The sequence below is a fragment of the Silurus aristotelis genome (genome assembly GCF_946808225.1).
Source record: "Silurus aristotelis genome assembly, chromosome: 23".
Classification (NCBI taxonomy): Eukaryota; Metazoa; Chordata; class Actinopteri; order Siluriformes; family Siluridae; genus Silurus; species Silurus aristotelis.
Genome location: NC_139596.1, coordinates 14,578,071 through 14,601,518, shown reverse-complemented (window position 1 = coordinate 14,601,518; position 23,448 = coordinate 14,578,071). Strand labels below are relative to the sequence as shown.

The window sequence follows — 23,448 nt, the reverse complement described above, 5'->3', positions numbered from 1 at the left end:
ATTAAACACAAGTATAAGGAATGACAGAAAATCAATGTTAAATTTGAGCTTGTTTGTATAACTTTAGCCTAAGAGCTTAGTGAAATATAGGTGATAAACCTGAGAATTGGAAATAAATATTTTCTTCCACACATTACTCTAGTGAGTAAGACTACCTCTGAGCTCTGCACCTGCCTGATTCTTCCTGATGGATCCACGATTTTTTGCAGCCCATTTCAGCTTAAAGTCAAGTCAAGTCAAGTCAAGTCAAGTCAAGTTTATTTCTTTAGCGCTTTTCACAACAGACATTGTCTTAAAGCAGCTTTACAGGAATCAACAGTCAAGGTGAATGGTGTGCATTTATCCCTGATGAGCAAGCCTGAGACTGTGACTGTGGAAAGGAAAAACTCCCTTAGATGTCATGAGGAAGAAACCTTGAGAGGAACCAGACTCAAAAGGGGAACCCATCCTCATTTAGGTGACATCATGAATGAGATTATAGTCTTAAAACAATACAGAACACTGGAGAAAAAAAACAAATCACTCACTGCTTCTAAAGGTGTCCTTGCTGGTCAGTGGGAGGGGATGGAGTCAGTGCTTAATCAAATTGTATAGAATTAAATTCGAAAGGTTTTGATCTTGATTAGTTTGGGAGAATGTGGGGCACATCATCCATGATAAATGGCCTTTGTGGCAGAGTTTGCAAAATTCCTGAAATTTGAAATGGGAGAGAGTATGTCAGTGTTATTGTTGTTTAGACCTGGGAGGTCAGTTTCTTTAAGTATGATATTTTTGATGATGCATGTCCATGTGAGGTGCCTAATTAATAAAATAATAAAGGACACATTGGAACAGAAGTACGCTTGGTGTGCACTAAGTTGGCACCCGGTTAGTTTAGTCCCAATATGAAGAGTTATATAAGTGAAAAGGAACAAACAATAGGCTTTGAAAAGGGTTTCGTGGCTGAACTAGACATTTTACAGTCAATTCTCCACCACTGAACAGTTGATAACTTCAGTTTGATGTTCACACTCCAGTTCCATTTTATGGCACTTAGCACTGCCTGACCTAAGAGTGTTGAGTTTTAAAAGTGAAATGATTTATATTCACACCACCCACAATCACCCAGATGTGGATGGGTTCCCTTTTAAATCCGCTTCCCCTCTAACTTTCTTTCTACTTTGGGCAGTTTTTAGGTATCAATTTAAATAAAAACTGCTTTCAAACTGCTTTGTAACAATGTCCATTGTAAATAGTGCTATACAAACAAAATTGAAATTGAAAGCTGTCCTTATGCTTGAGTGTCTGTATGTCAGTGGCCATTTGAAATACGAACAGCCCAACACTTAAAATAACTACTGTACTAAAAGTTTACATCTGGCTTGAGTCATTGGCTACAGTATGTGGTAGCATTTCAATCTCTTGTGACCGGGAATTTACTTTTGAACACCCTTATAACCAGATTCAGTCCTTCTCCAGCTGGCAAGAATCTGGAAAAGGCCCCGTGATCAAATAAGATTAATTTCTACACAAACACATATAGACTGTAACCATGAATGTGTGTGAGGCCTTCACCTTACAAGTCTGCAAATTTAAGATTCTATGTAGTTGAAAAGCAGCTTGAGGATATGGAGAGTCTTAGCTTTTCCTAACACATACATCTGATTCATAACACATTCAGAAATTTTCAAAAAACGCTCATGGGTACCTGCTTTTTTAGATTAGTTCTGTTTTCTACAACTCTGTTGTAGAATGGTATGATTTATCCAAGGTAACATTTACCTCTGTTTAAACCTCTCTTGGCCATATAGTGAAACTGGAGCAGCATATTCTCTCTCAGGCGAGGCCAGCTCACCCAATCGTATATTGATGTTCCAGAGGTGCAGTGCATAGGTGAGAAGCCAGGGAAAAGACTGTAGCGAGGCAAAGGAAACTACTCACTGGAGGAGATTGTAATAGCCTCTGGCAGCTTCCTATGACCATGTCATTGTGGATAAATTCAGCCTGCAAAGCCACCCAGCTCTCCAACAGGTTTGAGTCCTGCTCCAGCTTCTGGACCTTTAGTCAAGGAAGCCTGTATGTCACTGGGAACTAGTTGGACTCTCCACATGACTATTTGACCTTTTTATTGGAACACAGTGGGTTTTTCTCATCCATTATTAGAAGGTTGTGATGTGGCAGGGTTGTGTTAAGTCATTAATTTTTTTTCTTAATCACATTCCTTCTGTTTTTCTCCTAACTGTCTTTGTTAATTTCATATGGAATGGCAGGGCGTATCATCTTTTCTTTGCTATATACTGTGGTAAAAGAATAAAAAGTTATTATTTGTTTAAATGGTCCCTCTAACTGGGCATACCTGGGCAACAAGTAATCATCAGCCACATGTTCCAACACTTGTAATCAGTCTAAATTTAAATATTCATTTAAATATTCATTATATCAAAGATTGTGATCCAAACTCCAATGGATTTAATAAATTTGTTAAAGTAATTTTGACAGCAGGAAAACAGGGGGCTGCAGCCACAAGGTTTGATTCTACACAGTGTTTTTTACCATGCATTGAATGTTTTCATAAAATATTTGTTAGACATGTTTTGGTGTGGCCATTATGGTTTTAGATTATAGTGAAAATCATAATTTGAATATATTTGAGATGTGATAGGAGGTATAGGGAAAGAGAGTTTTGTTAAAAGAACCTTCACAGGCCTTTACCAGTCAGTCGTAACAGAACTCCTATTGATAAAACAAATCAGTTTAGACAGTATTTATCCCCTCAGCTGTAAAGTTTTTAAATATAAGGTAAATAACTCTTAGGAAGAAATGAGGTGTTTGTATTGTGTGTTTGAGTTGTCTGATGTGATATGCTTGTACAGCATGTTCCAACCAAATTGCCTTATAAATAAATAACAATTAACTGAATTGCTGGTGAGGGTAAACATGTTTTTTCTGATAAATCAAATGCATACTTTTTTTTTTTTGTCAGATTAAAGTTGTCCCTTTAGAAATAAAATGTCTCTTTAAGGTTATACTAGTGATCTTTATCGATCATTATCTTTATTGACCACAGTGACTAACAGTGAGTATCAGCAGAAAAAATTAAAACCAATATAATAAAAGATTTTTAAAAACCTTCTGAGCAATGAGCAAATGGAAAGAAGGGGCTCAGACTGGTTCCAAGTTTTATTTGAAGGCCAGGAATGTATCAGCAAAAGACTAAATACAGAAAAGAATGACATCCAGTTGATAGGAATGTGTAACAATGTTGTATGGTGACTGAAATCCCTAATTATGGGTGAAAAACCCAGTGCACGATTAAACATCTGTACAGAGAGAGAGAGAGAGAGAGAGAGAGAGAGAGAGAGAGAGAGAGAGAGAGAGAGAGAGAGAGAGAGAGAGAGAGAGAGAGAGAGAGAGAGAGAGGTTTCCTACAATGGATCTTGTCTATACGTCACTGCAAAGCTTGTAGAAAATTCCATGGACGCCCCCTAGTGGATTGCTTTTATTACTACTATTACGTTTATTGTGAATGAAATTCTAAAATTGATGCCATATTGATGCTTCACTTTTTATAGAAACGTGTATGAGTAATTTGTAACTGGGGAAGAGGAAGGCTGAACGTTTATGACTAGCTGAGTAAGGGTGTGTGCGTCTTGGATGATTGTGAAAGAACAGCAATAAATTAAAGAAAGGAGAATATTTACCAGCACTATGCTTTCAAAAAGCAGATTCTGGGCCAAGAGCTGATTCAATATTAAATATGGCAGAAAATCAGGCTTAGCTACGGCAATTGCAGGTATATCCTTGGCAAGAAGTGGTGGAATATTTAATCATTTCACAGCATATGTAATATGGGCTGAAAGAGAAGGATTGCAGCAAGCCATATATATATATATATATATATATAATTTGCATGTGGTATTTGACTGGTTCAAATCATGACTCATCATCATCATCATCATCATCATCATCATCATCATATTCTACAGTGGTATGTGTTCCAAATGAACGCTGATTAGGATAAAGAACCCTTAATATTAATTAATAATAGAGTCGCACCGTGTCTATTACACCTGACCTAACTTGTTACTGCTGAATGAATTCTACAAACCTACTAAAAATGTATACAGGCTACACAGGTACACATTCAAAAAAATATTCTTCTGGAAGGTTCCAGAAAGGTTGAACGCATAATTTCAGACTGTCTGACAAATTATACTGATGTGATTTTTCTAATGACTATGTCAAACACAGACGGTGTGTTTTGCCACTGTTTTTTTTCTCCACTTTAAGATACAAATAATGATTTCAATAATATATATGTTTATCTTCAAAGATCCAGATTTTCTGATGCAGACTGTACATGGCTCGGGCAAAGAAAAATGCCCTATTTTATTAAGCGATTCATCCCATGGTGCGCACAGGCACTGCATCTAATGATGCGAAGTGATGATGTAATGCCTATAGAGAGCACCTCCCCCTCAGAATGGGACATTCTGCACTGATTTGAGGACTGGCGCATTGAGCTACCTTGATTCTATTTCTCTCTATAGGAATGAATGCCTATACATACATTCGGGTCCGTTATTATTTGGATGCTGCCACGATTTTTTTTATTTGTCTCTTTTTTTAAAGGCTATGGAGTATACCTGGAGGGATCATGGGCATAGATTGTTCTGGTGAACTGGGATGTTTGGATGGCGTCACCCTCCTACTCTCACGTGTTCACTCAGGTTTGTTGACGAGGGAGTGGCTGTCCCAGGGTGCCCTCAAATCTTACATTTTCCTCCATCTCTTTTTCTCTTAGCTCTTTTCTTTTCATCTCTCTGTCTCTAATTCGAGCTGCATATGCTACTCCTGAGATACCAGTGATCCTGAAACACTGTGCTCTCCAGTTCTGCATGATCTGTCTCCATGCCCTACTTCTGGTTAAAGTTCTAACCACTTGGAGACCACTCGCTGAGGATAGCCCCACATGAACCAAATAAAGATACACAAGATTACCTCATTTGTACTTTTTTTGACCATACAATACACAGTTCACAGGGAATCATTTATAATTAATTACACAATCTTGCGACACCAGATGAGGATTCAGACCAGTTCCTCTCAAGGTTCTTCATTATATTATCTTAAGGCATTAAATACATTATATAACACTGTATATAGCTATAAACCACTCCTTGTTTTTGATTTATTTTTTACTTTTATCTTGCATTTAACATCATTTTTTATTTGTATGTATCCTTTTTACCTATATGTTTTTTTTTTACCCACTTCTTTGAGCAGAGGGTTGTTTTTCATTCGGCTAGTGATGAAAGAGAAGACCTTTAAAAAGATGTGGGCTATAACTGAAATTAGCTCTCAGTTGCCAGAAGTTTTCAGGATACAGGTTAAGTCTTGCCTTTTCCACTAGCCCTAATCTGTGTCTAGTCTGTGACTCCCTAAAGAGGACCAACCAGCAGCACATTACAGTACCGGACAGCAGGCGACTTACACATTATATCTTGTCCTTATCTAACATGCAGCTATTCAAAAAGATCTGTAGTTGGCAGACACTGCTGTGGTCTTATTACTCGCAATTCAGTTGATGGATGTTGTCTGGGCCGGCTCTGTTTGGAGTGTAACAGAGGCATCGGAGAGCAGGAAGAACAGATGTGGTGAGAAAAAACTATACTAGGAAGCCTGCCATCACCAAACATCCTCTTCTCTGAAAAAAATCAAAACATGATCCTTTATTGGACTCACATGTTACACTGTTTTGTAATGGTCAAACATATTTATGGAAATCCATCAGGGAAAGAGACAAATAGATTTTTTATGGCAACGAATACATAGTTTATCTAAAAATAAAATAAAATAAAAATAACAAATAAAAATTGATTATTTATTATTCAAAAAACTGATTTGATTTTGCTGAACATCCAGAATTTCTCATTTCTAAGAAGAAAAAAACGAGTTTTAATATTAATCGTCTGCTTTTAATTGGCAGTCAAAATAAACATTTGTAAACATATTTAATATCATCTCTTTTCTGTCCTTATGCAGATATCATAAATTCAGTATTGTTTTTAGCATTGCTTATGCTGACTCAGGATTTCCTTTGTATACTGAAACAACTGCATTGTAAAAGTGACAGACTTGACTGTATAGAATAAATTTTCATTTGCTATGTTGTATTTCCTAATAAAAGATTACACGAAATCAAGGATAATATTATAATTCAGGACTTTTTTTTCCCAAAATAAATTCTTAACAATGTTTAAATCCATAACGATGTTTATCCCCTATCACAGTTTATCCCATTAACAGTTTATTTTTAAATAAACAGGGTCAGCTAATTTTTTAATATTTTTCCTATTATAATGAGGGCTTTTGCATTCATTCTGACTATTCTTTTTTTTTTTTTTTTTTTTTTTTTTTGCAAAATTCTTTGTAAGATCCTAGAAAATCCTCAAAATTCAGCAGTTTATGAAATACTAAAACCAGATCATCTGTTACTGATACCCTTTAACAATCAAAGTCACAAGGATCACATTTTTCTTTCGTTCTGATGTTCGATATGAACATCAGATATGAACAGCATTGCCTGAAGCTCTTATCCTGTATCTGAAAGATTTGTATTTATTTAATTTTATTTGTATTTTTTTGTATTTTTTTTATTTTATTGTGCTGCTGCCACCTGATCGGCTAAATAGATAAATAGATGAATGTTTAAATGTACAGGTGTTTCTAATAAAGTGGACAGTAAATATACTCTATCCCTGCTCATTCATACAATTATTACAATTAAGTGTATTAGAATTAGTAAAAAAAAAAAAAGTTAAATAAATGATTGCTTTTACTATGACTATCATTATATCTGTGTCGGTTAGACAGAAAAATAGATAGAAAATAGAAAAATAACAAATAGTCAAATATTTCAGTAAATGTTTAATCACAGACTGGAGTCCTGTTTTGAAGATGCAGCTCACTGGGGAAAAGTTATCTACACTGTCTTAAAATCAGATCATTAAAATACTATAGCACTGTCCTTAGGGGGAAATAAGCAGCTCTGTATTGATTCAGGTTGAGTACTGTGTGTATTCCATTTAAGAAAGCAATGTTATATCCGTAATGACAATGTCCTCAAAGCAAATGAGAATCAGTTGACACACCAGTGCTGGACGTGGCCTATAGGGAGTTAGAAGCGTTCAGTGTGCTGCACTGGCATGTAAGAACTGTGTGTTCTGATACAATTTGAATTGTTCAGATTGATATTTGTATTGTATGACCTGCTAGAAAAATATTTCTCATAAAGTAATTATTTCGATAAGCGTTTAGGACAATTACACTACAATTCATTTTAGTGTTCGTTTGATATTGTATCCTGTTGGATTTGAAATATATTGCAGGTGAAATCAAAAGAAACAAAAGACGACTCCAACACATCTGCATTAGATTTTCTTCTGCACTGGGAAATACTGTACAAGATCCACTAGATAAATCAATGTTTGTTTATATTGGCTATTCAATTTAGATATTTGATATTAAATATTGTACCTGGTGTGAAAAGCATTTTCTTCCAAGCAGCAATGAAAGAAATCTTTTCTGGGCCTATTTACAGCTCAACCATACACTCTATATTTAGTTAACCAGACTTTAACCTGGAAAATAACATGAACAACATACAAACAACAAAATGAATTGAGAATTTAGCTTTATTTTACATTCACCAATAGCGACTTTTCCTCCAAAATGTCCTTCAAATGCTTTAAAGTCACACCAGGACAGACTCCCGCTCAGCCAGAGAGGATATGTTTGACGAATGATATATAGTTGATGCATCCATTCGCATCCTCTTGTCCCGTCATGAGGCGGTCCACCTCGTCCTCAGTCAATCTCTCTCCAAGCGTTGCCAGAACGTGGCGGAGTTCAGCACCCATCACTGTACCATTGCCTTCCTTGTCAAAAACCCTGAGCCCTTCCACAAAGTCCTCAAAAGTTCCCTGGTCCTTGGCCCTGGAGATGTGCTGCAGCATAGGGAGGAAGGTCTCAAAGTCCAGCATCTTGCTGTTCATTTCCTCTGCCTTGGGCTTCCCGAGGATAACATGGACATCAGCATTGGTGGGGTTGTAGCCCAAAGCCCTCATCACATCTCCACACTGGGAATACCTGATTTTCATCTCTCCCGCTGGCGTTTCATCGAATAAAGTGAAGGCATCTCGGAACTCCTCGATCTGGTCTGGAGAGAACTCCAATACCACACTCTTTAATTCGACCTGAGTCTCTTTGGGTGCCTCCTGGACTGGAGCAGGAGCAGGAGCAGGAGCTGGAGCCTCTTCCTTTTTGGCCTCGGGTTTTTTGGCTTCTGTTTTTTTGGGTTCGATTTTTTTCGGGGCCATGTCGCACACGCTTGCAGCCAACAGTCTGGAGATGAAGAGCAAGCTGGATGAGCCAGGCTTGTATTTTTATACATGTCTTGGAGGGTATGAGATAAGGTTTATCAGAACCAGAGCATTGGCCGACTATAATTGGAGATGAATTGAAATAGACTGGAGTGACACGTAGGTCACACTGGAATGCTTGCTATGATCCAACCTATTTACTTACCCTTCTATAGTAAAGTCTTTATTAAGGTCTGTTGCATTTTGTTCTATTAAACCAACGCCTTTTCATGTGTTGAAATTTTCAATATCCCTGTCTGGAATAGCGCCTTAATATTCATGTTACAATTATCCTTCATAGATACGTATACAGAATGTGTCAAGATTTATCGCACATTCCAGGATGTCTATAGTCAAAAAAACGAATGGATAAAGATTAAAATGTAGAGATGCGGGATAATAGAGGTCTCCAAGATTGCAACCAACCACCAAGACATATAAGGACAATAGAACATGTTGTAAAGTGAAGCAGAAATTCCAGCAGCAGACACCATGATAAATTTCCATTTCATTCATATGACCTTATATACTTTTATACAAATTGCCTTCGCTTTGAGAAATGATTTGCAAGTAAAAGAACTTAGTAAAAGAATTACCCAAACAACCCTTGAAGCATGACCTTAAAAGATGCAGCATGAGTCATAGTACATTTAAAGTTAAGAGTTTCATTCAAAAGAAAAGTTGATATATGAAATATGTACATGAAATTGACCACCTGCCTAATATTGTGTCACTTCCCCTTTTGCTGCCAAAACAGCTGCTGACTCTTTTAGCATAAACAGCATTAACTTTTTCAGCAATTCAGCAGCACACGGACCAGCCATCGTTCCTTCACGCGTATCAATGAGCCTTGACTGCCCACGACCCTGTCGCTGGTTTATCACTGTTCTTTTCCTGGCCATTTTTGATAGATACTGACCACTGCAGTTGGGAACACCCAGCCTGCACAATTTGGCTCTTGTCAAACTCGCTCAAATCAAGACGGAATGCTTCCTAATATATCCCACCCACTAACAGGTGCCATGATAAAGAGACAATCGGTATTATTTCATCACCAGTAATATTGTTATAATAATGTAATAATGTAATAATGTTATGCCTGGTCGGTGTATAGCTGGTGTGTTCTTTAAAAATTTGCATAATTTTTTTTTTGTTGGTAATAGACCAAAATCTAATTTATATTTTGTCAGTGGTAGTACTATAGTGGTCCCGGTCCCATACTCGTTATGTTAAGAGGGGGCCGACAAATTGTGCACAGCAACAGAGGGTCAGTCATTATATATTGTGAACTTATCCGGCCACTTACCGTAGTTAAAATGTTGTACATACTGTAATAAAGAAGCAACCATGCAATGTAATGGTTATTAGTAGTAGTTTGTGCCTTCATTTGCCTGTGGCATGATTTGTGTCAGCTTGTCAGCTCCACAGGCAGCCATACTGATAAGGAGGATAAGGATAAGTGGGATGCTATTCTGAGAGGCGCAGCATTGTTCACTCAGACAGCAGCTCTGATAAGTATGTTTCAGACCCTGTGAACAATGACCATCTACATCAAACCTGAGTAAGCTCTCGTAAATCATTTTAATACAATCTCAGTAAGAGATGCTGTGGGGTTTTTTTTTTCCTGAATTTAAAGCATACACAATATTTATTTTCAGAGTTAATAAACATCTTGAAAATGGTTTCCTTTCAGTAAAGCCTCGCCTATGGATAAATAAATTTTTTTACAGTCTCATGATGATGATGATGATGACGATGATGATGATGATGATTATAAGCAGACTTTTAACAAAGCAAAAGACTGCCATCTAGTGTATCACCTACCAAAACACAGGTAGACATTACAATTGTAGAATTGCTAACTTTCTTAAGCCTGGCACAAATATTATATAGATGGAGAGTAAATACTCTTAAATACATTCAAATAATTAAATTTTGCAATGTACAAATAATTTTAAACATTAAACTCATACTAGAAATAGAGACAAAAGATATTTTTATGGAAATTAAACAAATCCCTTGTACTTTATGTACAATATAGATGTACAATCAGGTGACAAATTACAGTAAAACAACAGTAAAACACTGGGTAACCTGTAACACTGTGCCTTACAAGTACCTTACAAGTGTTGAAACTAATCTGGAAAGATGAACTTCATTCTCACAAACGATGTTCCCTTAGTTCCCTTAATCTTACACATCTCTCATATGTTTTCAGATATGCTGAGATCTGGTGAATATAAAGCATACGATTTTAATAATTAGAGTTTTTATAAGAGCCCTCATGTCTTGTGGATAGAGATATGTCATCCTGTTAGACTTTAATTAGTGCGCTCACTGGCCATCCAATCGAAAGATGTGTAAACGCCAACGTTATTGTACGCCTACTAGACGGCCCTGGGGTCATCAACTTGAAATCTGATTGGTCAAAGTAACAGGCTTTAAGCAACATGTACTTTATGCTACAGGCGTCTGCACTGTTGATTCTGAAGGCCTCACGACAGATTCCTTTGACTCTGGCAATGCGTGATTCCTGAACTGTGATTGATAGAAACTTTAACGTAAAACATACACTATTAGAAGTGGCACAACCCAAAGAAAAGCTGGGAAATGAAGAGAATAGACTACTGGGAAAATTTCAATACATATTCTAGGAAAAAATATAAAGCCAAATCAAAAAAAGTTATGGCACTGTTTAAAATGTAAGTAAAAACAGAATGCAATGATTTGCAAATCTCATAAACCCATAATTATTTTACAATAGAACATAGAAAGCATATCAAAGTAAAGACCCTTCTTATAATATATAAATAAGGTAATTTCGAATTGGGTGACTGCAAATCTACTAAAAAAAGTTGGAACAGGCAAAAAGTCTGGATAAAATTTTGTTATTAAAATTAAACAGATAGAGAAACATTTTGCAACTAATGAGGTTAAATGGCAACAGGTCAGTAAGATGATTTGGCATTAATAGTGTATCTCAGTCTCTTAGACATAAATCTGTGAAAGACTGTGTCTACAAATTGTGGAAACATTTCAGAATAGTGTTCCTCAACATGAAATTGGGAAACTGGGAAATTTTTCATCATTTACAGTGCATAATATCAATAAAAGTGTCTAAGAATCTGAGAAAATCTCTGTGCACAAGGGACAAGGGTGATCTTCAGGCCCTCAGGTGGCACTGCATTTGAAAAAAGTCATGATTTTGTAATGGAGATCACTGCATGGGCTCATCAACACCTCTAGAAATCGTTGTCTGTGAACAGAGTTTGCCATGTCATCCACAAATGCAGGTTAAATCACTATCATGCAAAGAAGAAGGCATGCGTGAACATGATCCAGAAACACCACCATCCACTTTTTCATTTTTTCCACTTTGCCTCAGTACATTTTAAATAAGCTTTGGCCAACAGAGGATAGTGGCATTTCTGAATCAAATATGGGTTTATGACATTTGCAAATCATTGCATTCTGTTTTTATTTAAATTTTACGCAGTGTGCCAACTTTGTTGGAATTGGGGTTGTAATATAAAAACGTATGTGATTCAGATAGTGTTTAGACCAGCAGAGAAGGCCTTGCTTAAAATAATGGAGGTTTGGGCCAGCAGCAATGGGTAATGCTACATCAACTATCAGAATGGAAGGAAATGTGAAAGTTTGATCAATATTCTGGCTTGAGTATTTATTTATTTTCTGATCCCCTGGCATTTTTAAACACAACAATCTCATAAAATGTATCTAAAATGAAACACATCCAGTGAGCAGCAACTGTGCTTATAGAAATGCTTCGTTCATGAGCTGATAGAAATGCTAGAGCAACTCTGAGAACCTGTTTGTGCAACCATGGTGAGCATTAAAGCATCTCAGAATACACAGCACATTAAGCCTTGAGGCAGAAAATCTACAATAGCACAAGACCATGTCAGTTTTCACTTCTGTCATCCAAGGACAGAAATCAGAAACTGCAGTGTTTTCTACAGGTTCAATGAAACTTTAAAAGACTGAAAAAACAGTCTGGTCTGATAAATGTTGATTTCTTCTAAAACACACAGTTGGTAGGGTCAGAATTTGTGAAAACATTATAAATCCATGGGCCCAACCTACTTTGTGTCAACATTCCAGCCTAAAGAAGGTGGTGTAATGGTAATGATGGGGTATATGTTATTCAGTCTGCTTTCACCGATACATGTTAGAACAGGAGATTCACAGCATGAAATGCACCTGGAAAATCTGCAGGAATGCATGATGCTCTCATGCTGTCAGTACTGACTACAATATAAGAAGTAAGAGTGTTCTGAGAGCAAAAGGAGCCTTTATCTAGTGTAGTGTTCCTTATAAAGTGTTCTGTGAGACCATTTTTTTAGAGTAAGCAGGATAGCAGACCATTCATGAGAGCAATGGCATGTAATATTGCATCCCAGTCTCATGGCAATTAGTGATATAGTCAATCTATTGACCCTAGACACAGTGTCACTGAGGACTTTTTATGTAATGTATTTCAATAGAAAGTATTTTCAGAGCCTCTGCCGAAGTTTACTTTTTGCCACTGGAGACCACAGATGCTGTATTGTTTTTTTCTGGTTTGTTATTAAAAATTTTTTATATTCCAGCACTATTACTCAACATTTTAGCAGGAGATTTTATCCTTGTTTTTATTGCTTTATATTCGGTAAGCTAGTCGCTATTATAAACCATTTATTAGAGTATAACCCCAACGTTAACCGTATATTTTTTGCCTTATTCTCTGATTAAAAATAGGGGAAAACTTTTCCTTTGGCATTTCGGTCAGCATTACCTTGTTGCTATGGAGACGGAGCCAGACGGAGGCAGTCGTGCTGAGTGACACGAAAAAAAGAATATGTGTTGAATATTGAATGTTTTTTTGTTTTTCATTTTTTGGAGTTTGCATTCACGCCATAGCCAAAAGGTCAGCACTTCGTTATGACATCCTTTATATGAACTAAAACTACTTAAAATTCAGCACAATGACTGTTTGGTTGTTTAACAAGAAACTTTTATACAATAACATTAATAGAAAGTGGATTTAAACCAAAGAAAAAAAAGAGCAATTGAAATTGTTACATATATAAATGATTAAAAGAGTAAAACACAGGGTTAAGCAGAACAGACAACAAAAGAGAAAACGATCTTCTCTTGCGTTTAAAAAAAATAATAATTTTGATTAGAGGAAATATGCAACAAGCTGGCTGCAGGAAGAAGATAGTTTAGCTGTGCTAAAAATATATATATATATTTTTTTAAATAAAAAAAGATGATGTCCAACGCAGAGAAACCTTGTGAGGTTTTGTGGGAGTCAAAGAACTTATAAAGCTGGTGGTTCTGCAAAGGAAGCGAGTAGTAGAAATGAGGAGGTTTATCTCAAAAGAAATGTAAGTGAAATGAATGTGAGGAATTTGAAGCAATCACCTTCTTTGTTTGAGAACAGTTTCTCTTTCACTATGGCTTTGATGTCTGTAAAAATATCATCTTCTTCTCGATCGGCATCAACCTGAAGACAAAAGGATTTACATAATTATTATTATTATTATTATTATTATTACAGAATTCCATAAAAAATTTCTATAATGGCTAAAAAGCTTTGTTTGTGCAAATAAATCGTTCAATACTTTGTTAATAATGTTTAACGCTTAAATGTCCCTGCATGTCATTCAGCAGTGTACAGTAAAACCAGTGCTCGAAGTGAGAAGGTTGGGGGGGGGATCCGGGACCCCCCACGACGAGTAAAAATAGACCCAAGATTATTTTAGTAAAAAAAAAAAAAAAAAAAAAAAAATGAATTACACAACATCTGGGGACCCCCATAAGACTTGACTCAATTCGAGTAAAACTATAAGGGAAACTATCCACTTGCACTATGAGAGTAAAAAATGCCAGTGTGGATACAACAAGAATTCTGGGAAATGTGCAGCATTTCACACACAACACAAAGTTTATGTGTTTTATATTTATTGTAGTTTATGACAGATTCCAAGTTCTCACCCTAATAATTAGTCCTCTCTCCTGGAAGTACTTGGCTATGAGGGTGATGTTGTGCTTGAAGGTTTCGAGTCGCTTCTCAATGGCATGCGCGTTATCATCAGGCCGGCCCTGCTGCAGGGCACGCTTCTCCAAACGCTGACGCAGCTGCTGATTAGAGCAAGCTAGTAGGATCACTAGGTCTGGAGAGCCAATCTGAGAGCAGGACATGCCATGTTACAGGAATTTCTTTTCGGACTTTTTTCGTAATGTCTTGCTTTTCAAAGGCAACTTAAAAGTAAAATTAGGTTCATTCTGTTCTAAATGTACCCTAAATAAAGTTTTTAATACTTTAATTAACATGTACATGGACAAATATGGATGCTTTATGCAAATGTATGTTATTATTAGTGAAACCAAACTCAACATAGAGCATGATGACAAAAGTTTTAAAGTAATTATGGTGTTTTAAATGACGTAAATCATCAGAACGTGAGCATCATGGCGGATTTTGGTGCCTGATTAGAGACTTGGAACATCAGTAAAACGAATGTTTAGTGATGAAAAATATTTTCCGGTTGAGTTAATTTATCATTTTTTTTTATATCTATAATTGAGTAAAGAAAAGACGTCGTGAATAAATGTGTGTTGCGTTAAAGGTTTTGATTTCACCTCTTTTATATTTATTGATTTATTTAATGAATGAATGAATGAAAATGTTCAAACAGAATTGCGCACTGCATTAATTGCGCATTAATAAAATTTGTGCCAATTAAAATAATTTTGCACGAACACCTAATATATATATATATATATATATATATATATATATATATATATATATATATATATATATATATATATATATATATATATATAATGTTTTAAAACCATGCTGTGTGCATCTATAAATATTGCTGCTGTGTGCAGGAAATGGCAAGAAAATAAACGTAAGAGAATTTATTATTGCAGAGTAAAGATTGATCGCCTTCTCAGTCGTCTTATTGAATTGCTCACTTGTTCTTCAAAGGTGAACACCTGAGATATTTCCCTTGGAAATCCATCAACAATGAAACCTTTCGCATCTTGTTTCTTGATGAATTGATGCTTGAGCTCCTCGATCGTTGTCTCCTACAAAATTGAATCTCAGAGAGGGATAAAGGCAATCAGTCCATATGGCTTATCAAGTATTGATTAACAATTTGGTTATTTGATTACGTTTTCTTAAATGAAATAATAATTGAAAATGGGCATTTTACAGTGCGGAACCACACAAGATCCGAAGAACAACTTATTGTTATAATTTATATTTTAAGCTCAAATTTTCAAAATAAAGTGTACTGCATAATGTGATGGAGTGAATGAATAGTGAATGAAAGTGTGCATAAATGAAAAATTATATGGTCACACTAACTGGAAAGATTGTGTGTTTATTCACATGTATTACGGCATCTTCCATTTGCTGATGTAAGCAAGCACTATAATGCAATGACAGTGGTATGTTAAAAGGAGAGACAGGAACTGAAACAGCACCATACCTGAGGTGCCAGTTCTCCATTGGCAATGATTTGAGCAATCAGTTCCCACTTCCTGTCACTGGGAGCATGCTGAAGTAGCTGGTTTCTTAAAATCTCCCCCACGGACACACATTCAAAATCATAATGAGCTGCGATCTTAGCTGTCTGAGTACCCTTTCCACTGCCTGGACCACCTATAGAGAGAAAAGGACTAGAGAACTTAAAGCTACAATAAAATTTTGTGAGAATGAAACTGAATGATATACAGTGGGTACGGAAAGTATTCAGACCCCCTTACATTTTTTACTCTTTGTTATATTGCAGCCATTTGCTAAAATCATTTAGGTTCATTCTTCTTCCTCATGAATGTACACACAGCACCCCATACTGACAGAAAAACACAGAATTGTTGACATTGTTGCAGATTTATTAAAAAAGAAAAACTGAAATATCACATGGTCCTAAGTATTCAGACCCTTTGCTCAGTATTTAGTAGAAGCCCCCTTTTGATCTAATACAGCCAGGAGTCTTTTTGGGAAAGATGCAACAAGTCTTTCACACCTGGATTTGGGGATCCTCTGCCATTCCTCCTTGCAGATCCTCTCCAGTTTGGTCTGTACTGTATATATATATATATATATATATATATATATATATATATATATATATATATATATATATATATATATATATATATATATTTTTTTTTTTTATATATATTTTTTTTTTTAATAGACATGAACAAGTTCAAAAACATGTCTACCACTCAAAGATGGTAGACATGTTTTTGAACTTGTTCATGTCTATTAAAAACATGGAAAAATTAACATAAAAAAAACACATTATTAACTTTAAATTACATAAATTATTGAGACACCAAAAGGAACTTTTGCTATGTTTCCACACGGGCGGTTTTAATTGCCAGATGTCTGCATCATGGCGGATTTTGGTGCATGATTTGAGACTTTCCGCATCAGTAAAACAAATGTTTAGTAATTAAAAATTTTTTTGGTGGAGTTGTATTTTTTTATCTAAATAAAGAAAGACAATTGTTGTTAAAAGATGTGTGTTGTGTATTTACATTTGAATAAAAAATAATTGAGTTAATTAAATTAGTGCCAATTAAATAGATTTTGTGTTAACGCAATATTAACGTGTTAATTTTGACAGCCGTAATATATATACTGTATACAGTATGTGTGTGTGTGTGTGTGTGTGTGTGTGTGTGTGTGTGTGTGTGTGTGTGTGTGTGTGTGTGTGTGTGAGTGTGTGTATTTTAGTCCCAATTTGCTTGTATAATTCCCTCCAATATTCTGGGAAGGTGTTTCAATTGATTTTGGAATTTGCTTGTGGACATTTGTATTCATCAGCCACAAGCGTATTAGTAAAGTCAGGCTTTTTGCACAGGGATATTGTCATGCTGGAACAGGTTTGGGTTTGTTAGTTTAAGTAAACACAGAATTTAATGCTACCACATCTAAAGAAATCCTATAAAAACCCTACAACTCTGTGGTAACAGTTTAGAGAAAAAGGAAAGGTACAGTGTCCCAATACTTTTGGTAATATCGTATGTATTTATGTTTTTATGTATGTATGTATGTATGTATGTATATATGTGTGAGTATATTCCAGAGTAATGCACTCTTTGTCACACAAAATCCCTCACCTATGATGAAAATAATGTGAGGCCTTGGTTTTAAGGGGTCAAAGACATCATACTCCTGTATCAGACCAGAGGACTCGGTCATATCAGAATCACTCTCAATGGAGAACTGAGCCTGAATAGGAGGCAATCTGTCATAGTGTCTGTAAGGCCCAAGACCAGGACCAGGACCGGGACCGGTGTCTGTGGAAAGTGAAATATAACACAAAATTAATTTCCCAGTGCTGACCAGTTGTTATTTGCAATGGAGCCCATTCTGAGCACAGCAGAGACACACTTATGGAAGTGTGTGTGTGTGTGTGTGTGTGTGTGTGTGTGTGTGTGTGTGTGTGTGTGTGTGTGTGTGTGTGTGTGTGTGTGTGTGTGTGTGTGTGTTTGAGGCTGGGACAGCTGTGATATTTGGAGTTTAAAATGCTGTTTGCTTAGCGGCAACTTTATTATACAAAATCTGCCTTTGCCGCAGCAGTGTGCAGGTATAAAGGCAAAAACAGAACAGTTTATTTGTCTCTTTCTTATTTGTATCTTTCTTCAGCCCACAAGTGTCAAATGCACATTTATAAAAAATTTTGCTTACTCAACATTTACACAGTATAGATCACACACTATTTCACTATGAATAATTTCATTTTAATATACAGCGTGCAGGGCCTCGCACCTCACAGGTCTAAAATGCTGATCAAAATGAGACACCTGTCTGCTGTTTTGATGCAAGTCTAAACAGCATCTAAAAATAATTCAGATACACACTGGGCATTGCACCTTTAGTGTGATTCAATGATTGACTCCGAATCCCAAAATAACTAAAGACTAAAAAAGTGTTATTTAAGAACATCTGATGCTGTAAGAAGCCAAGAGATGGGGGACTAATAATTCTTTGTGAGCTTTTCTCCTTCTAGTTATTAACTTTATATGTGTGTATATATATATATATATATATATATATATATATATATATATATATATATATATATATATATATATATATATATATATATGTCTATTATTTGGGGAGGTGGGGGGGTATTGTCCATGTTAAAGAAAAGTGAGTACAAAGTGAGAAGAAAAAGTGTGTAGAAATAGCCAGCAGTGATCCCGAACCCTGTTTGCTCAGAAGGGTCCAACATCTGATCTATTAATTTATTTATTTCATTAATTGATCGAGTGAATTTAATGTTTCAATGATTGGCAAAGGTGTAAAAATTGTCTTGGAACTGTGGGTCATTATGGACCATGATTCATAGAACCAGAAGGTGTGCGTTTTCTCTGTACCTGATTGGAGTGACTTTCATTTACACTGACATTAATGGCATTTGGCAGATTCCCCTGATCCAGAGTGACTTACATTTATCTCATTCATACAACTGAGCAGCTATAGGGTTAAGGGCCTTGCTCAGGGGCCCAGGCATGGCAGCTTGGTGTGAGTGGGATTTTAACTCATGACCTCCAATTTAATCACTAAGCCACCACTTCACCACCTTCACATTTACTCATTCACCTACACAGCAATTGATAAAAGGCACAGATGCTTACATTTATGACATTTGGCATCCACTTACATTTTGTCATTAGGGTTAAGGGCCTTGCTTAAGAGCCCAGCAGTGGCCCTTTTAGTGGTGCTGGGATTTGAACTAACGACCTTTCGAGCAGAAGTCAAACATTTTAACTACTGAGCTACGACTTCCACTGCGTGTACAAATTGTATGCTTTTGCATTTAGTTGTGTCTACAGCTTTCTAATTGTTTAAATAATCTATGAATCAGTTTTTTAGACTGTTGCCTATTATAATATCTTGATTGTTTTCCCTATTTTCCACCCGTTGTAACCCAAAATCATAATAAAGCCTTACTGTGCATACACCCCATGCTGACCTATATAAATACTGGATGATTTTCATCTTTGGGAATACATTTGTTGCTTTGTTGCCAGGTGTAAATGAATCATTTCTGATGGTATTTAGCAAAACTACCCAGCTTGCAGGGGGCTTTCTTTCCCTGGGCAGTGGTAATCGGTGGTAGTGGTTTACGATCAGGCATGATGAAGGTGTCCCATGCAACACATTCAGGACCTCCGAGTTCTCTAGTTTTCTGCAGGCAATTTTCCAAAAAGGCCAAAGGGTCCTCGGGGCGGTGATACATCAAGCCAGTCAACATACTCTTGGGAAAAGAAAAGCATTAATTGTATAAATATAAATGCCTTGTTTAGGTACAGCATACACTCACTATCCATTTTACTGAATACATGTGCATTCATGTAGGTAGCTGTTCAGCCAATCATGTGACAGTTAAAAATGTTGTGAGTACAGGTCAAGAGCTTCAGATATTTTTTTAAAACAGACATCAGAATACAGAAAAGTGTGACTGTGACTTTTACCGTGGCATGACTGTTGGTTTGGCTGGTTTGAGTACGAGGGTGTTAATAAGAGAGGTCAAATAAAAATGAAAATATTGGCTCAATAATCAGTCTTTAAAACCAGGGTGAGCAGAAAAGCTTGGCATGTACAAAACATCAACCTTGAGGTAGATGGGCTCACAGGATAATCTAGACTGTAGAAGTCCAAACAAACCCAAACAGCAGAAGACCAGACATTTTTGGGACTTGTTAGACTTCACTTGTTGGATCCACCTTAAGTTCTGAGATCTTTTCTGCACATAGTACATATTTGAGTTACCTTATACCTCTAGTCAGCTCCGAGCAGTCTGGTCATTCAGGTCATAAACAAGGTGTGTCATCATGCAGTTCTATTTATCGGAAGTGTTTTTGCTTTTTACACAATTCTGTGTAAACACTTTCTGAAACATTCAATCCAGCCTATATATTACCAATAACCATATCACACTTAAATTCACAGAGCTTGCATACATTTTTGCATTCTGATGTTTGGTAAGAACGTTACATGAAGATTTCTGCCCTTATCTGCGTGACTGTATCTTCTATGCTGCTTCCAAGTGATTGGCTGTTCGAACTATTGCACAAATGTGCAAATGTTCCTAATAAAGTGGTTGATAAGTGCATGTCAAAATTTCAGAGACAAATTCCACACCACTGCTATATCGGTTTATTATTTATGTTTTTGTTTTTGTTTTTTCAGGTAACATATTCAGTCTTAGCTACAATCACAAATACATTATATTTTATTTCTGCCTATAGATTTCACAAGGTCAAACAGATCATACCTACAAACAAGTGCAAATGTATCCCTAAAGAACTGCAGATGGACACTGACAGGTGATATGAAAAGGAAATGATAATTGCAAATGGCCATTCAATTCAGCCCACACGGTTGTGCTGTGGACTGCTCGAGAGGAGGACTAGAAATCCATTGTGCTAATCAGGCCTTTTCTTTTTTTTATGATGCAAAAACAAATGCTGTGCATTTACATGGAAATCCAACGAACACACAGCTTGAGAAATAATCAGTTACTGAATAAGGCATCGTGAAGCCAAAAAAGAGCTGACTATATCTCACGAATAATAATAATAATAATAATAATAATAATAATAATAATAATAATAATAATAAGAGAAGAAGAAGAAGATTATTATTATTTAAAATCTCCATGTTCTTTTCATTCATTCCCTTTCCTCATGACTCATGAGTTTTTTGTGAATTTATGAATCAGTGTTGTTTCTGGAATGGCAGTTTCGAACAGTAACATCTGTGAGCACTACAAAGGCACAGCTGTGTCTTTAATATGGAGTATTAAAGACCTTTTAAGGTTCAAGAAGGAAGTGGAGTCTAATATATATAGAATCTTTATATCTTTAAACTCTCAAAGAGTCATTATGAAGATAAGTATATATATATATATATATATATATATATATATATATATATATATATATATATATATATATATATATATATATATATATATATATATATATATATATATCCTGTTGTCTTTTTCTTTTTTTTTGGGGGGGGGGGGGGGCAAAGAAAGGTCTAGTTGTGATTAAAAGAAAATTTAATGTATTGTCTACGTGTATACTGTGCCTATACAAATTCACTCGCATTAATGCCTTTACCATGCTAGATTATTGTAACTCTCTCTATATTGTATTGCATTGAGAGTATTCTCTCTCTATCGGTCTGTCTCCAATATTCTCTCTTGTTTGCACTCTTTTATTCTTATCCTTTTATTCTTTGGATTTAAAATATGATGATTCACATGAAGTAAATAGGCAGCTTGTTGCCTTGGAGACAGCCAGCGCACTACATGTGGAGTTTTCCATCTTCACCTATCACCCAAAAAAACACAATCCTGTCATATTCACAGTTAGAGCACAGAAATACTGACCTGCCTACTCCAGCATGTGTAAGTAAAAGATTCCCCTTGTTTCGCTGCAGAGAACATTCTGAAAGCACGCTGTTAAAGGAGCTGTCTTTGTATATCTTCGTACCTGCATGTGTTTCCCAACCTCTACATTCGTTTGTGTGATTTGTATGCATCTGCATGAGACCCCTCAGAGCTCAGACTCTCTCCTTGACACTCTCAGAAGAGAAACTTGGCACTTGCATGCAAACTTGTGGCTTGAGGCTTCTGCAATCACAGTGTCCCACTCGAACATCACCATAGTGACACATTTGAAGTGCCAAAGTCATTGTTCATATCAATGAGGTATCAGTCTATTCCATGCGACCTGCTCCAAACTTATAGTACTTTCCCAACAGCGATAAAGTAAAAGGATGGGTTTTTTTTCCCTCTTATCTTAAATTATAACAAGAGGAAAAGGACTGCTTTGTGAAAATGCATTTGATTTCTTATTATTTATTTGTTATCAACTGATCAGTTTTAAAATATACAATATGCACAAATATTTCAGAACCATTAGGAATCAATTAATGAGGGATCACTGAGGTGCCTGATTTCAAAATGCACTATGAAAAGAGGAATGAAGGTGCAAGAAAGACTTAATAATAATGCATAATGTATAAAATATTTACGAGCAACGTATAACTTCAGACAGATTGCTTTAGTAAAACTAAACAAACTGCTGCTTTTGAGGACAACAACTGCACCATGGCACACAACCTGAAGAATCTCTGTACCATGCATAACTTTTTGGAAACAAGCACCTTATCCATATGCAGCTGATACTACTGACAGATGTTTTACAGCTGTGTCTGACTCTACCTGCTCTTTAATGCAAACATGCATCTTCATGCAATACTTCAGGTAAGTTTTTTATTTTTATTTTCTTTGCCATACCTCAAACAGATGAGGGATTTGTCGTTTAGAGAGATACTCCTTAGCGTCGTTAGTGTTCATCTTCTTCTTGTGATAGAATCAGTGTGTCAAGCAAATCCGCTGGTGAAATCAGCGTCCTGTGAATGTGCTCAGGGTTGCCAGATTAAAGCTCACTGTGCCACACAATTCCTCCTTTAAACGCGGACCCAAATTCTCACCAGGTGGAAAACGGTAGTTTTGTGAAATAAAATTTAATAATATAGACCTTAAGTAAAAATAAATAAATTGAAGCATTCAAAACTACGTAAATGAATATTTTATCCTGTTTGTACGCTCAAAGATATTTTTTTTTATCCACACCAAAAACTCAAACCTGGCAACGCGCTCCTTACTTTTCGACAGAGCCATTGTGTGTGTGTGTGTGTGTGTGTGTGTGTGTGTGTGTGTGTGTGTGTGTGTGTGTGTGTGTGTCAGTCACTCGGTTCTGCCCAGATTCACATAGTCTAATGAAATCCTACTTAAAGTGCTATTGTGCTATTTGGGACACAGCTTCTCCTCTATATAAAGCCAAAGCTTTAATTCTGATAATGGATCAAATCCCTGCACATGAGCATTATTGATCACGTGATTAATGGAGATACAAAAGAAAAAAAAATGAGGCAAAATAATTTTTTCGTCAGTGAGTCAATAAACTGTGTCAT

General features: G+C 36.1%; 2 protein-coding genes across 2 annotated transcripts; both read right to left on the bottom strand.

Moving 5' to 3' along the window:
- Window positions 1-7,658: 7,658 nt before the first annotated feature.
- Window positions 7,659-8,422, bottom strand: cmlc1 (cardiac myosin light chain-1). The gene has a single exon (XM_083527712.1). The coding sequence runs from the start codon at window positions 8,358-8,360 to the stop codon at window positions 7,758-7,760; it is 603 nt and encodes a 200-aa protein (XP_083383838.1). The 5' UTR covers window positions 8,361-8,422; the 3' UTR covers window positions 7,659-7,757.
- Window positions 8,423-13,394: 4,972 nt separating this feature from the next.
- On the bottom strand, window positions 13,395-22,926 carry ak5l (adenylate kinase 5, like). Its single transcript, XM_083527705.1, has 8 exons — window positions 22,769-22,926; window positions 19,525-19,711; window positions 17,562-17,741; window positions 15,917-16,089; window positions 15,396-15,509; window positions 14,403-14,594; window positions 13,830-13,911; window positions 13,395-13,742 (listed from the first exon to the last, which is right to left on the bottom strand). Exons 1-8 carry the CDS (start codon window positions 22,826-22,828, stop codon window positions 13,726-13,728), a joined length of 1,005 nt encoding a protein of 334 aa, XP_083383831.1. The 5' UTR covers window positions 22,829-22,926; the 3' UTR covers window positions 13,395-13,725.
- Between the last annotated feature and the right edge of the window lie 522 nt (window positions 22,927-23,448).

Excerpts from the sequence above, each read along its gene's own strand:
- ak5l (XM_083527705.1), bottom strand. The coding sequence starts at position 22,828 with ATGAACACTAACGACGCTAAGGAGTATCTCTCTAAACGACAAATCCCT. Across the intron at positions 15,510-15,916 it reads ATGGAGAACTGGCACCTCAG|GAGACAACGATCGAGGAGCT; the intron begins GTATGGTGCTGT and ends TCAATTTTGTAG. Across the intron at positions 13,912-14,402 it reads AGAGAGGACTAATTATTAGG|GTTGATGCCGATCGAGAAGA; the intron begins GTGAGAACTTGG and ends TTTTGTCTTCAG.
- cmlc1 (XM_083527712.1), bottom strand. The coding sequence starts at position 8,360 with ATGGCCCCGAAAAAAATCGAACCCAAAAAAACAGAAGCCAAAAAACCC.